This window comes from Sarcophilus harrisii, chromosome 3 (genome assembly GCF_902635505.1).
Source record: "Sarcophilus harrisii chromosome 3, mSarHar1.11, whole genome shotgun sequence".
NCBI classification, from domain to species: domain Eukaryota; kingdom Metazoa; phylum Chordata; class Mammalia; order Dasyuromorphia; family Dasyuridae; genus Sarcophilus; species Sarcophilus harrisii.
Genome location: NC_045428.1, coordinates 531,358,503 through 531,374,413, shown reverse-complemented (window position 1 = coordinate 531,374,413; position 15,911 = coordinate 531,358,503). Strand labels below are relative to the sequence as shown.

The 15,911-nt window shown below is 35.2% G+C and overlaps 1 protein-coding gene across 4 annotated transcripts in view; it reads right to left on the bottom strand.

Annotated features, from left to right (window-relative positions):
* The window catches only part of PGAP2 (post-GPI attachment to proteins 2), a 33,065-nt gene that overhangs the window by 10,998 nt on the left and 6,156 nt on the right, over nt 1-15,911 (bottom strand). The window contains exon 3 of one of the 4 annotated variants that reach the window (XM_031962033.1): nt 292-470. The exons of the other annotated variants lie outside the window; for them this stretch is intronic. Coding sequence (XP_031817893.1) covers nt 292-470 — 179 coding nt within the window. The remainder of the gene's footprint in view (nt 1-291; nt 471-15,911) is intronic. 4 annotated transcript variants of the gene reach the window in all.

Here is a 15,911-nt window from a genome sequence, read left to right as displayed (position 1 = left end):
AAGTCAGGAGCTAAGACCAGAACCTTGTTTCTTGGCTCTCAGCCAGGGTTCTCTTCAATAAGTATCTATTCCCCCAAAAGAATGACATCCCAGTGGGGGAGGGGGGGGAGATGAGTTGACCAGAGGCAGGACAGGCTTTGGAGCCCAGAGGGCAGAGGAAGAAGGGCACAGAATCCCTCTATGGCCTCTCTCCAAGTTTTTTCTTGCTTCCTTTTACATCTTTTACTCTCTATCTAGTCCTTCTGGTAGAACATTTCCACCCACCCCTATTCCACTGGCCCCAGCACTCACCCCACAGTCAGTAGCCACTGTGTATTCAAAGTGGAACAAGAGGGACCAGAAGATGCAGAAGAAGAAGCCGAAGACGGGGAAGGTGATGACCCAATAGGCCAGAGAAGTGAAGCGCATTCGAAACACAGTCCCTTCAGGGTCCAGAGGCTGAGAGGCCGAGGGGAGCATCCTGAGGGGGCCTGAGGGGACATGAGGAAGAGGGAGAGACTAGGGACTGTGGGAATACTGAGACTGGACTCAAGGAGACCTGACTCTTACAGAGTATTGGGAGAGAACCAGAAGTCAAGAAAAAAAGAAAAACAGAAATGAATAGAGATACAATGAGGAAAAGATTGAAAGAGACACATATTCATATTGAAGATAGATGAAGAAAAAGACCAACAGAAAAAAAGAAACAGAATCAAAAAAATACTAGGGAGATATGTCTCCCCAGACATATCATTAGGGATAGAAAAAAAAACAAACAGAAGCTAAAACAAAAGAGATACAAGAAACAGAAAGAAAGAAGCAGGAACACAGAAAAAAAAAAAATAAGAGACAAAAATTTTAAAAAGACAAAGAGTATGGAGAATGCAGAACAGACCTCTAAGAGCCAGAAGAGGCCTTAGATGATCAAAACCAACTCTTAATTCTAGAGAGGAGAAAACTGAGACTCAAAGCCTGGGAAAGAACTTGCCCAAACAGGCGAATAGAAGAACAGGGGCTTAGATCCCACTTTACCCTAAGATTCCTTCTCTTGGATCATGCTAGTATAGGGAAGAGGTGGGGTCTCACTCATGCAGGAGATGGCCTCTCACATCTAATCTGGTTTAACCACATTCCTGCACAGCACCCAAGAATGACCACGGAGTGTCCTCGGAGAGCAGCTGGGGACAAAGTATCAAAGGAACTGCCCCCACTGTCCCATCCCACCTTTAGGCACAGCCAGATCTTAGCTATGGCCTAGCAGCTCTTATTCTACCCGATTTCCTACCTGGGCTGCATGCCAGGGCCCCAGGGCCTGGCCCCCAACCTCTTTGAGTCGAAATCCTCCCTCTTGCCAAGCTTTTTGTGAATTAGGTAAGAGAAGCACAGGATGCATCCTCCCTTAGCCTGAACTCTCTTGCTCTTGGTAGGAACACAGATTAATATTGAGAGTTAATCACAGCCCAGCTCTTGAATCTTGATGAAATTAGCCTTGATCCCCAGGTCCCTAAAATCATAAAATCACAGAACAAGGCTAAAATGTATCTTGGAAACTTTCCACTAGAATCCCTCCATTTTACAGAGGAGGAAAGTAAAGGTCCATGAAAGGAAAGGACCTGTCCAAGGCCATACAGTAAGACAAGGGGCAGAACTGACACTAGAACATCTGACTTTCAGCCCAGGATTCTACTCTCTACTGGGGGGGGGGGGGGGGGGGGGGGAGGAGGTGTGCACAGTTTCCCTTCCACTAGCGTCTCATGGGCTCCAGGCCCATCATGAAAGCTGGAGCCCCAGCCCTAACAAGATATTCCTAGCCCCAGGAAACCAGACTAACAGGGGAATAGTGCTAACTGTGGAATCCCCTTGATTCCTAGGAGGAAAGTTACTCACACTTTGCACCTGGCAGAGCAGAGACTGGGCTCAAGCAGCGATTACAGGATTCACAATGAGGCTAGGTTGGGGCGGGACTTGGGCTCTGGGGTCCTCCTTCCCCTGCCCATTCTACAGGCTACCATCTAGCCAATCCTTCTCTGGTCATGGCCCTGGTTCTGCCCACCTGCTCCAGGAAATTGGCCTCTACCCTATCTGATAGCCACACCTCCCACCCCCTGGGACACATCTCTCCCAGGTTTCACCCTCATCCAACATTGACTGAATTTAGAAGCACAGAACCTACCAAGACAGAGATTTAATCTTAACCCTGACTCCCAGCCATAGATCAAGCACTAGATCCCAGATTAAAGCTGGATTTCCATTTCAGAGGGAACCCTGACTCAACACCTTAAGTGAGATCTGAAGTTTGCCCCAGAATGAATCAAACTTGGTCATAAATACATCCCACTGGAGACACTGAATCAACATCTGTCTTAGAATAACCCCTTATCATTGAGGCTCCCTATCTGGCACACTAGGACTCACCAAATTCTGATTACCAATGTGAGGACATATTTTACTATAGTTTGATTCTTTCTTTTCCTTCTACTTCCTGGAATGTTAGGGTGTCTCTATCAGGTCCTTATATTGCTGCTGTCCAAGCAGGAGGTCCTCACTTTGGAAACAGAGTGGGAAGACTGAATCCATGCCAAGCCACCTTGACAAGGGGAAATACAGAGAGCAAGTGCTCTCCTTATGCATTCTATGGGGCCAGGAGTCACATTTTATCTAATTTTGTATGTCTTAAATTTCAGATGATAAAATTAAAGCCATCTATAGCTATATGAAAAAAATGTTCTATCTACTGGTCATCCTGCCATTTAGGGGAGGGGGTGGGGGGGGGTAAGAGGTGAAAAATTGGAACAAGAGGTTTGGCAATTGTTAATGCTGTAAAGTTACCCATGTATATATCCTGTAAATAAAAGGCTATTAAATTAAAAAAAAAAAAAAGAAAAAAATGTTCTAAATCACTTATTGATTAGAGAAATGCAAATTAAAACAATTCTGAGGTACCACCTCACATCTCTCAGATTGGCTAAGATGACAGGAAAAGATAGTGATAACTGTTGGAGGGGATGTGGGAAAAAAGGAAATTAATGAATTGTTGGTGGACTTGTAAAATGATTCAACCATTCTGGAGAGCAATTTGGAATTATGCTCAAAGGGGTATAAAGTTGTGCATACTCTTTGATCCATCAGTGTCATTACTGAGTCGGTAACCTGAGGAAATCATAAAGGAGGGCAAAAGAACCCATATGTGCAAAAATGTTTGTAGGAGCTCTTTTTGTGGTAGCAATGAATTGGAAAACGAGTAGATGTCCATCAATTGGGGAATGGCTCTACAAGTTGTAGTATATGAGAGTAATAGAATATTATTATTCTATTATTAAAAATGATGAACAAACTAATTTTAGAAAGACCTGAAAAGATTTACATGAAGTGATGATTACGGGCTAATGAAATGAGCAGAACCAGGAATACATTATACACAATAACAGCAAGAATGTGCAATGGTCAACTACAAAAGACTTGGTTCTTCTCAGTAGTTCAGTGACCCAAAGCAATTCCAATAGACTTTGTACAGAAAATGCCATCTGCATCCAGAAAAAGAATTAAGGAGACTGAATATAAACCAACACATGTTATGTTCCCTTCTTTTTTCTGTTTCTTTTTATCTCTCTTATGATTTTTCCCTTTTGCTCTGATTTTCCTCTCCTAACATGATTCATAAAGTAATGTGTATTAAAAGTAAATAAATTTACTAGAAAAAAAATAAAATAGAGATAATAATAGACCCTACCAACCAGTACTGTTGTGATGATCACATGTGATAATATTTGAAAAGTGCATTATAAAATTAAAGTTTTCTATAAATTCTAAAAAAAAGGGGGAAAATTCCTTAAAGATTAGAATAGTGTAGGTGAAAGCTAATATTTCCATCAGACATCAAGAAACAATAAATTAAACAAAAAGAAATAAAAAATAGGAAGAAAATATGAAATATCTATTGGAAAGAGCTATATCTCCTTCTAATTCTAGTTCCATCATAAGGACCTTATTTTATGTTTCTCATCTTAGTTACCCAGAAAGACTCATATAATATTTATACTGAAAGACATCTCAAAGGGCATTTTGTCTACCCCCAAACCACATTACCTTTCAAGCCCTCCCCATCTAAGTAATCCATTCTTCATATCACTTCCAGTCTCAGATACTGAATGGTTTTGTAATCTGCTTGGTTTACTTGATGCCTCTAATGATGACAGATATCAACCTATCCATACTTGCTCAGCCTGTCTTTTGCCTAATTGCTCCCAAAATTTTTGCTACAGGGGATCTGCCCAGTTCACTGGAGGTCTTCAGTACTTTATCCGAACACTACAAGTCTATCCATTGAATATTCTAGCTATTCAGCTATCATCCCTTGCTTGACTAATCTTTAGGCACAGAACTAGTCATGTTACCCTTTGCTCAAAAATCTACAGTAGCTCCCTATTGCCACCCAAGTGAAAAACAAAATCCTGACTGGATTTTAAACTCTTCCCCAATTTAGTTATTGTTTTGCTTATGCTTTGAACTTTGTTTCCCTCTCCATTATCTTAATTATGTATAGTACCAAGTTACATTGTATTCTCCTTAAAAGCAGGGTCTATTTTGTATCTATGTTTATATCCTTATGCTATAAACAGGATCTTTCACATGCTGGGTGCTTAATAAATGTTTTATTGAAATAAAAAAGGATTCTTACAGAGATCAAGAGGATATTCAGGGCATGGTGTTAGCTGGTAACTACAGAAGAAGCACTCTGGGACAGGAGACTTTATGGTTGCTCTGGTTCACTTGTTAGTATATTTTCAGACATCCTGAGCCCACTTTCATTATCCTTCAAAGCCCTTTGCCTTCCATTTTCTTGTCTGTTTATAACTAATCCATTTTACCAAAATGGATTAAGAGAAAAGGAGATCTGCCCAAAAACAGTCCTTGGCTCAGGAATCAATATATTTGTTTTAGTTTCAAGGGTTGGCCCTAAATTTAGAATTCAACCAAGGCAAGGCAAGAATAGGCAGCCGAATGCCAAGGAGAAGTGGTTGCCAAGTTCAGATTGAGGCTCTAATTAGAGTCTCTGAATCTGCAGGAAGCTTAGTTTTGAAGGATCCTCTGAAAAAAGGCAAAGGAGCCAAGGACATCTGGCTAAGGTACTGTGAATGGGAAAAGAGATGACATCATTTGGTTAGAGGAGGGGAGAAAAAAAGGTGCATGAGTGGAAGGAGGGAGGAAAAATACTTAACTGTTTTCAAGTATCTTAAGGGCTATCATGTGGAAGAAAAATTAAACTTCTTTTACTTTGTCCCAGAGAGTAGAACTAGAACTGAAAGAAACATATTACCTCAACACAAAGAAAATTTTCAAAGCAATGATTATTGTCCAAAAGTGGAATGGGAAAAGGCATGGAGGTGGGAGAATGGGCAAAGGCTAGAGAATAGACTAACTTGGCTAAAGCATGGAGTACACAGAAAGGAACAGTATGACATAAATTCTTAATTGTAAGGAACAAGAGTTTAAGCATAACTTAGTAGGCAATGGAGAGCCACTACAGATAGTGAAGAAGTAACATGACATTATTCATGTCTAAAGAAGATAAGTTTGGGTTCACCCTTCAAGATCATTTTGATTTCAGAGACTCTATGATTCTCTATTTACCAGACCACCTATAAGGATGTAGAAATTCATGGAGCTGGTTTCTCCTTGACTGTGTAACTTTGGACAAGTCATAAAATCTCTCAGGTCCTTAGATTTCCCATTTAGAAAACAAAGGCTAGATAGATGGCCTCCAAGGTCCCTCTTCTAGATCCAAATCCATGACGCTATGAACTTCATTAATGTAAGTGGAAGGGGAAAAGATTTGAGAAAAGAATTTACATGAAAACCATTAAGGCAATAATGAAATGTGGCAGTTATAAATGTTTGTGTGATCACAGGCTGCAGAAAGAAAAGCAGAATATTCAGATTCTGTCCAGAGTCCTCTCTTCTTTTCCCTCTTTATTCTTTTTCTACACTCTTATCAGACTTCATGGGTTTTTTAACTATCATTTCAATGCAGTTGAATCCCAGATCTAGATATCCCACTTTAGTCTTTCTTCTGAATTTCAGTCCTGAATCACTATCTACTGAAGCAGTGAGATGACAGTGACTAATATGCTGAATCTGGAGTCAAGACCTGAGTTCAAATTTGATTTCAAGCTGAAACATACTAGCCACATGGCACTCAGCAAGTAATTCCCCTTCATATTCCTCAGTTTCTTCAACTGTAAAATAAGGATAATAACAGCACTTACCTTACAAGGTTGTTGTGAGGGTCAAGTGAACTATCTAGAAAGTACTTAGCACAGTGCATGACCTACAGTAGACACAGAGGAAGCATTAATAAATGCTTATTCCTTCTTTCCTTTCTCACTTTTTTTTTTTACTGAACATTTCAAATTGTATTTCCTAAGAATAGTCTAAATTCAACATGTCTACATTATCTTTCCCCCTTAAATCTTCCCTTCTTCCAAATTTCTCTATTTTCTTTAAAGATATCACCATTCTTCTAATCTTCCAGGTTTGTAGACTTATCCTAGACTTCTCACTCTCTCACTCCAAACAACCACTCAGTTGCACAAATTTTGTAATTTCTTAACATCTCTTATTTCTAGCCCTTCCCTCCACCCACATTATTACCACTTTAGGTCTTCATCACTCCTCACTTAGATTATTACAAAAACTTATTGATTGGTGTTTTGATTCAAGTATCTCACTACTCCTGTCTATCCTACACAATTCTGCCAAAGTAATTTTACTTAATTGTAGAGCTGATTATTGTTTCCTTATTTTTTTTCCTTACTTGACAAATTCCAGGGGCTCCATCTTAATCTTTAAAAAATATATAAATTCTGTTTAACTTTTAAATTTCTAGACAACCCGAACCTGACTTATCTTTCTACTTCTCCAGACATAACTATACTCTGTGATCTGTCAAACTAAGCTTCTCTCTGTTTCTCAGATACAACACTCCATTCCTCCTCTATGCCTTTTGTTTTGACTATCCTACCTGCCTGAAATAAACTTCCTCCTCATTCTGGTTTCATAGAGTCCTTCTTTTCCTTCCTTTATCTAGGTAAAGACCAATATCTCATACCATATACCAAGACAATCTCTAAATGAGTAAATAATTTTTTCATAAAGGTAACATCATGTCCATATTAAAGGTGTACAGAAGATATTATCTGTCACATCTTTGGAAAGAAGAAGAGTTTATGACCAAATGAGAAATAAAGTGGTTTACAAGAAGTAAAATAAAAATTTTTGATTACATAAAATGAAAATATTTCAGCATAAGCAAAACCAATTTGGCTAAAATGAAAAAAAGAAACCAGAAACTGGGTGCAAATCTTTGCAGTAAGCTTCTCTAATAAATGTCTCATTTTTAAGATATGTAGGGAACTGAGTCAAATTTATAAGAATAAGAGCCATTCACAATTGACAAATGGTCAAAGGATATGAATAAAGAGTTTTCAGAGGGAGAAATTCAAGTTAAATATCATATGAAAAAATATTCTAAATCACTGATAGAGAAATGCAAAGTAAAACAATTCTGAGGAACTGACATATATCAGATTGGAAAAAAAAAAGACAAAAAAATGAAAATGACAAATGTTGGAGGGAATGTGTAGAAACAGGTACATTTATGCATTATTTCTAGAACTATGAACTGGTTAAGCTATTCAGGAAAACAATTTGAACCTATGTTGAAAAAGCTATTAAACTGGGTATACCTTTTGATCCAGCAATATTTACTACCAAGTATGTACTCCAAATAAATTAAAGAGGAAAATGACCCATATGTTCAAAAAATTTGTAGCAGTTTTTTTTATGGTGGTAAAGAATTACAAACTATCAAGAGAGTGCCCATCAACTGGGGAATGAATGGCTGAACAAATTATGATGTATGAATGTGATAGAATAATATAATGCTATAAGAAATGATTAAAGGAATGGTTTCAGAGAAACCTGCAAAGATTCATATGAAATAATGGAAAGTGAAATAAGCATAACCAAGTGAAAAATTAATACAATAACAACAATCTCGTATAGAAAGACTTCAGAACCCTAATTTTAAAAAATGACCAACCACAATCCCAGAAGATTCATGATGAAGCTACCTACAGATAGCATACAGATTAAGCCTTACATTTTTGATTTTTGGACATGGCCAATGTGGGAAATTTGTTTTGCTTAATTGTACATGTTTGTAGGGAAAGGAAAGATGAGAAAGAAAGAATAAAAAAAATTAAAAATTAAAAAATATTATTTAAAAATACTTTTAAAAAAGTATTAAGCTCTCTATAGATACTAAGCATAGAGCTCTGAACAGAGTACACATTTACTGAATGTTTATTGAATAGTCTTTTTGACAGAGAACTTTTCAGTTAAATGGCCAAAGGCTATGAAGAGGTAGTTTTCAGGAGATGAAATGAAAACTATCAAAAGCCATATGAAAGAATGCTCTAAATCATTAATAATAAAAGAACAAATCAAAGAAACTCTTATTTTTCATATCAGACCCACTAGGTTGTTGTTGCTGTTCAGTCATTTTCAGTCATGTGTGACTTTGTGACCCCATTTGGAGTTTTCTTGGCAAAGATATTGGAGCAGTTAGCAACCTCTATTGGATTCAAATGAGGGATCCCAAATCCTAGACAACCTTCTCAGATTACTATTGAGGAATATCTTTACAGAAAGCTACTCCAAGGAAGAGAGTTCCCCTTAAGTCTCACCAACTTATTCCAAGCCAAGGTACTGTAGACTCTCTCTCTAATAGAAAGAATGGGTAAAATGTGTAGATTTTTCCTTTCTAGGAAGAGTAGGTGGAATCTATGAGCTGGTGGGCCTATAGGTTCTTTAGCGAGAGGCTAAAGCCCCAATTGCAGGTTTGATAGTCCCTACCCTCCTTTATTTGGTAGAAACAAAGCTCTAAAGAGCTTTTTAAGTGCACCATCAAGTAGCTTCTATTGGGTGTTTCTAATTGACTACTGAGATCCCTTGATTGGACTTACAGGGAAATCTCAACTACAGCAAATTGTTTCATCTCCTCATTTTTAGGAAGTTGACTAGGCATAGAATCTAAAAGAGAGAATGTTCTCTTTCTCTGCTAGCAAGGACTTAGCTTTCATTTTTAGTAAGGAAGAAAACTCTTTTCAGGAAGTCTTTCTGTTTCTGTACCTTGTGTCTATGTTGGGATAGAATAAATTAACTTTTCTTGTGGCCTTGAAAAGTAAACATAAGCATAATCAACCTTAAACATAAACTAGCCACAAATTGATTGTGTTTGTAGATGTTATTTTTTTTTTGTGATAGCTCAAACCTTTTTTTGTTGTCGTTTGTTTTAGAAGAAACAATTACATACATACTGCTTTTATTGTTTTAGGGAAGGAATTTTTTTTTTCACTCTAATTTTAAAAGTGTCAGACCACTAGCAAAAGAGAGGGGGAGAGGGAGGGGAAAAGGAGAGGGAGGGAGGGAGAGAGAAAGAGAGAGAGAGAAGAAGAGAGAGAGAGAGAGAGGGAGGGGGGGGGAGAAAGAGAGAGGAAGGCAGCTTCAGTAATAGTTCAAAGACAGTTTCCAATTTGAACTTTCTTCTTGATCACAAAAGGAAAGGCCTCTGTTCAAATTAAAAAGTAGCTTAAGGGTGAGTGAAGAAACAATAAGTTTAGTAAAAATTGATTTTAAATACTAGGAATTATAATGTATATTATATTATGTATCATATCATATAATATTATATATATTAAATATTAGGGATTATAAATCCACAATTAATTGGGTTCTGAAACTGTCCATCCCAGAATTAGGAATATTTTTTCAATTTTCAGAAGACTCTTCTAACTACATAAAAAAAAAAATTACAAAAATTTGAGTGATCTGCAGGACACTTGAATTATTAATATAGTTTTCATAACCTCTATCAACCAAAACTTAGGAAGCATTTTTTAAAAAGAATTGCTCAGGGTGACATGAGAAGGGAATTGATGAATTAAAACATATAGTCCCGTATGTCTACATGGAAAGAGATAAGGAAAAAGAAAGATCTAAGTTAAGGCCCAGGCTAGATGTTTCTACTGTCTAAAAGAAGGTTATACATCTATTTTAACATGTATTGCTTGCCATCTAGAGGAAGGGGTGGGGGGAAGGAGGGGAAAATCTGAAACACAAGGCTATGCAAGGGTCAATGTTGAAAAATTATCCATGCATATGTTTTGAAAATAAAAAGCTTAAAAAAAGAGAGGAAAAAAAAAAGAAAAAAAAAAAAAAAGAGGTAGGTATAGTTGTGGAATAGGTATTGCACAAAAAAGGATTTAAGAAACAAAGATAACAATATAAAATTAACCCTAGGGAATGTTAAATATAGATCAGTGCAGTTGAGCTTACTTTTCATACTGTCACTCAACATTTGACATCAGGGCAATATATTTAGAAAATGAAAAAAATAAGTCTTTAACGTATAATTTGATAAGGATTTCTCTATTTTGGCTTTGAATGCAATCAACTTAAAATGTCAAAACTTAATACTTAAAAATATGTTATTATTGTAAAATCATTGTATAATAAAATGTTAGGAATTGAAATATTCAATTCTCTTGATTTGGAAATTATCAAATATTAACAATCTTTAAAAAGAAAAAAACTATCAAATATTTAATTGAGCATTTTAATAAAAGGAGGGAAATATTGAATCTATAGATACTTTATCTAGATTCTGAAAAGTGAAAACTGAATCAGCTTTTAATCACTGTCCTCAGAGATTAACAAGTTTATTGTTAAAAGAGGAAAGAGAAAAAGGAGAATTGAATGTCTGCAGGTGTCAATAAAAAGATTCAGGCCAAATGGCTCTTGAGCATCAGTGAATTTTCAAGAACAGTTGGTAGTTCAGAACTACCTCCACAAAAAGAGAAAGATTTGTGTCCAACGGACTTTAAAGTAAGTAAACTTCAATTTGCAAGAATGTTTTTTGAACTTAATTAGTTAAGTTAATCAGAGATAAATATCTGAAAATAGAGATTTAAAATAGTTTTTTTTAAACACAGATGTAAGCAAAGTATTTTAAAATCATATCTTTTTGAATGTAATAAGGACAACTTAGGAAATTAAATAGAAATCAATCGAGTGTTTTACTTGAGCCAGGAGTAACTTTTCAGGTCATCAGTAAACAGGCTAGTTAACATACTGTTGAAATCACAATGAATATTTTAAATATTTATTTGAATAAAATATGTTACTTACATTTGGGGGGAACCAAATATTAGGCCAAAAGGATTTAATCTATTTAAAAAACTAGTATGTGTTAATATCTACATCACTGTTGTAATAGAACTTTACACTTATTGTTGATTTTCCCATTTTCTTCTAACCTATAAAGGCTAGCATACCATCTAAGCACAATATTGTTTTATTGACTATATGAGTCAGTTGACACTGAATGCTATTGAAGAAGAGATTAATTTTTAAAATAATTGATAAATACTGAAACTGCAAAGGAAAAGTTCAAGAAAATTCATTCTATTGATGATTTAGGATATGATCAGAAAATTAAATAGAAGAGAATTAAGAAAGTTTTTCCTATTAGCAATTTTAGACAGACACAATTGTTTGAGTCATGTCTGACTCCTTCTGGTCTCTTTTGGGGTTTTCTTGTCAAAAATACTGGAGTGCTCACCACTTCCTTCTCCTGCTCATTTTACAGGCAAAAAAATAGAGGCAAAGTGGCAGCTAGATGGTGCAGTGGATAGAGGGCCAACCCTCAAGTCAGGAGGACCTGAGTTCAGATGTAGCCTCAGACACTTAATACTTCCTGTGTGACCCTGGGCAAGTCACTTAATGCCAACTGCCTCAGCAAAAGGAAAAAAAAAGAAAAAAAATAGAGGCAAACAAGAGTTAAATGACTTGCCAACAATTATCTAGCTAGTAAGTATAAGAATCTAACTTTGAACTCAGGTCTTCCTGATCCAGGCCCAGCACGCTATCTACTGAGCCACCTACCTACTCTGCTCTAAGAGAGAAAGAAAGAAAGAGATCAACATAAAAAGAAAGAGAGGAAAAAATACAAGAAAAGAAAAAAAAGAAAAGACCCTCCCAAGATTAAAACTTCAGAAAAATGGCAAACACCTCTGAGTAAAATCAGATCGAACTCTTAAAGCATACTGTGAGTCTATATTAAGAACACAAAGGAATTGACTCAGCTCTTTGAGTGATTTAAATGGGAATTTAAAAAAGTTTATTGGCTTAATTTTAAAAAGTTTATTAGTTTGTTGGAATGGGAAAAATACCACCAGGAATCTCTGAAAATAAGTTCACATTGATAAAAAGAAATTTTAGATTTAAAAGTGTTGGTATCTAATGACCTCTCATAAACTGACATTTTGAATGGTATCATTTGTAATTGTTAAAATAAGAGATGATTTAACTTAAAAGAAGGTTTATGTTAAAACTAAATTTGTTACCTTATTAGGGTAATTGTGGTAGATTAGAACTTAATACAAACTACAGTTGTTATTTGGCATAAAGAAATTTATTAGTTATGTAACTTTAGGCATATCATTTTGTCTTTGTTTAGTCATAGTTTATTAATCTGTAAAGTGGATAAAAATAGCATCTACCTCCCAGGGTTGTTGGGAAAACCAAATGAGTGTGAAGTGCTTAACATAGTGTCCAACAAAAATCAGGCAAATCATTACATTAGAAATGTTATTAGAAAAGTAATTTCTTTTTTAATCTTAATTCTCTTGGGTTATAGATGCAATTGTTTAAAAGAATGCAAAAATGTTTGAAAACCATTTATTTAGAAATTTAATAAATAGTGGTAATAATTTTCTGCAAATTTGATATAGCAAAGATTTTTTTTAAATGTCCTTATCTATGAAATGCAAAGTCCTACAATCTTACCAGCCCTCCTAATGGTTTGGATAATTAAGTTTGAAAAATAGTGCTGGTGTTTTGCAAAATATAGGCATATGGGAAAAACTTCAGTACTTTTAAGATCTCAAAAACTAGCCCTACACCCAGGTTAGAGTATGGTTTAATTTTAGTCAGGAATAATAATATATTTTAAGGTTACATATACCCATAAAATCATAGAAGTTACAAAGAGAAGTGATTCAATTTACATTTCTGCCAATTACATCACAATGCCCTAAGATGAGGTAACTAGATAGCATAGTGGCTAGAACACTGAACTTGGAATTAGAAAGACTCCCTTTCACAAATTTAAATCCAGCCACAGACACTTACACTTTGTGACGGTGGACAAGTCACTCAACCAAATTTGCCTCCTTTCCCCATTTGTAAAAATGAGCTTCAGAGAGAAAGGGCAAATAACTCCATTATCTTCACCAAGAAAACCCCAAAATGGGGTTACAAGAAGTCATACACAACTAAACAACAACAAAAGTCCTAAGAGTCATGAAACCTGAACTTCTTAATATATTAATTAATTGTTCTAAGATTGAAAACTACAGAGTAAACATACTAATTTATCAAAGAAGTTGTTGAAAGAATTTGACATTTAAGTCTACCGATCTAATTATTAGTCAAAGTGGGAGAAATTCTGAAGAAAGAACATAGAGAAAGCAATTAATAGCTTTTCTGTTTCTAGTTTATTTCTGGAAAGTACATTTTAACCTTAATTAGAATTTTAGATATCAGAAACTTCAGTATGATTTAAATGGATATGTTAACATGAAGTAAATAATATCAGGGTGATTCTAGGAAGATGGAAGAATAGGTCAGAATACTTTTGATTCTCCAAATTTCCTCAACAGAAAAAGACAAACTTGTGTTAGAGGAAATATAGAAATAAATAGAAGTCAGGCTAATGCAGTTACTCTCCTAAGACAAGACCTCAGGAAAGATCTGATCTTAAAGGACAGAAGTTTAACTTGAGTAAGTGTAAACAATTCCAGTTCAACTTGGTTGAATCAACAAACAATAAGCTTTTGGCTTATTGGGCTGGGAGGCAGGCTCAGCCTTAGGAACTTTCCCTTGATGGACAGTGTGGGGGGTCTGAAGGCTAAATAGGAGAAAACTAAAGTACTTTCCATTGTTGAGGGATACCATGCACAGTTGTGGCTGACCAGACTTGTCTCAGAGGGGTTACTGCTTCAGGGGAGAAGTTGCTAACAAACCTGGTGAAGTACTGGTAAAAGAGCAGAGTCCCTGGTTTCAGCTCCAGGAAAGAGAGAACAGCTTTAGTTTTCAGCTACCAGGAGGACTGAAGGGAGAAAGATCACAGGTGGGACAGCAAGACCAGGAGCTCTAGACATGATATAAGAGTGGAGAGAAAAGTTCGAGGTTAAATCTTGGGATAAATTTCAGAAAATAAGGACTTGAGGGTTGGGGCATTATTCCTCATACCTTAGGACCAGAATTTGATCACAGGAAATGAAAAAAACAAATAAATAAATAAAAATGAGCAAGCAAAGGAGAAAGAATCCAACTATAGATAGATAGCTACTATGGGGATAGAGATCTAAGTTCATATTCAGAGGAAGATACTGGAGCTTTAAAAAAAAAAAAAAGTCACCTCTTTTTCAATAAGAAAACATCAAACCATTCCAAGCACAAAAATATTTTTGGAAAAACTTTTTTAAAAATTTAAAAATTAAGTAAGAAAAATAAATAAGAGAGATTGAGGAAAAGTCAGAAGAAAAAAAAGAGCAATCCAAGAAAATTATGAAAAAAAAAAAGTCAATTAACTTGAAACAGAGAACCAAAAACTAATTCTTTGAAAACTAAAATTGGGCAAAGGGAAACTAAAGCTGTTCTAAAACACAAAGAAATTGTTTTTAAAAATCAAAAGAATGAAAAAATAGAAAAGAATGTGAAACATCTTATCAGAAAAATAACATCTAGTGAACAGATCAAACACTAATATAAAAATAGTTGGGCTGCTTGAAAAATACAATTAAAAAAAGAATTTGATACAATATCACAAGAAAGTATCAAGGAAAATTGCTCTGAAGTTCTAGAACAAGAAAGCAAAGCATAAATAGAAAAAAATTCACTGTTCACCTCCTGAAAGAGATCTTAGGAGAAACACAAGACTATCATAGCCAAATTTCAAAACTCCTAGTTTAAGGAGAAAATATTGAAAGCAACAAGAAAAAACAATTTAAATATTGTGAGGCTACAACGTAGATAGATATAGATACATATATATCTAGAAAGGTAAAAAAAAATTTCTAAATTCAGAAAGACATAAGAAGGAAAGAAAGACTGGGATAATGGAGGGAATCTTAGAGGAATGGGCAGATCAAAGAATAGGAGAGCAAAGTAGCAAGCAGAAGTAAAGTAAAGGAGTGTGGAGGGATAGGAATAGGGTGAAAAGGATAATGAGGAAAAATAGGAAGGAGGAAAATATACAATGGGTACTTATAACTTAGAATGTGAATTGGATGAATTAACCCATAAAAGGGAAACAGACAGAAGATTAAAAATTTAACTCAAAAATATGTTGTTTTCAGGAAATGTTATAAAAATGAGAGATACAAACCTAAAATAAAGATCAAGAGTAGAATTTATTACATAAAAAAAAAAAAGCAGGGGTAGTAATCATGATCTCATACAAAATTAAAGGTAAAATAGATTTAATCAAAAGAGAAAATCAGGGAAACTACACTGCACATCAAATATATTAATCAATATTGTTTTAAATTATTTAAAGTAACTAAACAGTTATTGGAATATTGCTGTGGTGTAGCAAATGATGATCAGCCAGTGGATTGGATAAAATATGGAAGGACTTATCAAGGAAGATACTATATACCTTCAGAGAAACAAGCATAATATGGTCTTACATATATGCATATAAATGTATATGTAAATGATTATAGATATCTATGTGTATATGTGTATATATGTAGGTACATATATGTGTGTGTGTATTTATATATATATACACAGAGATATGT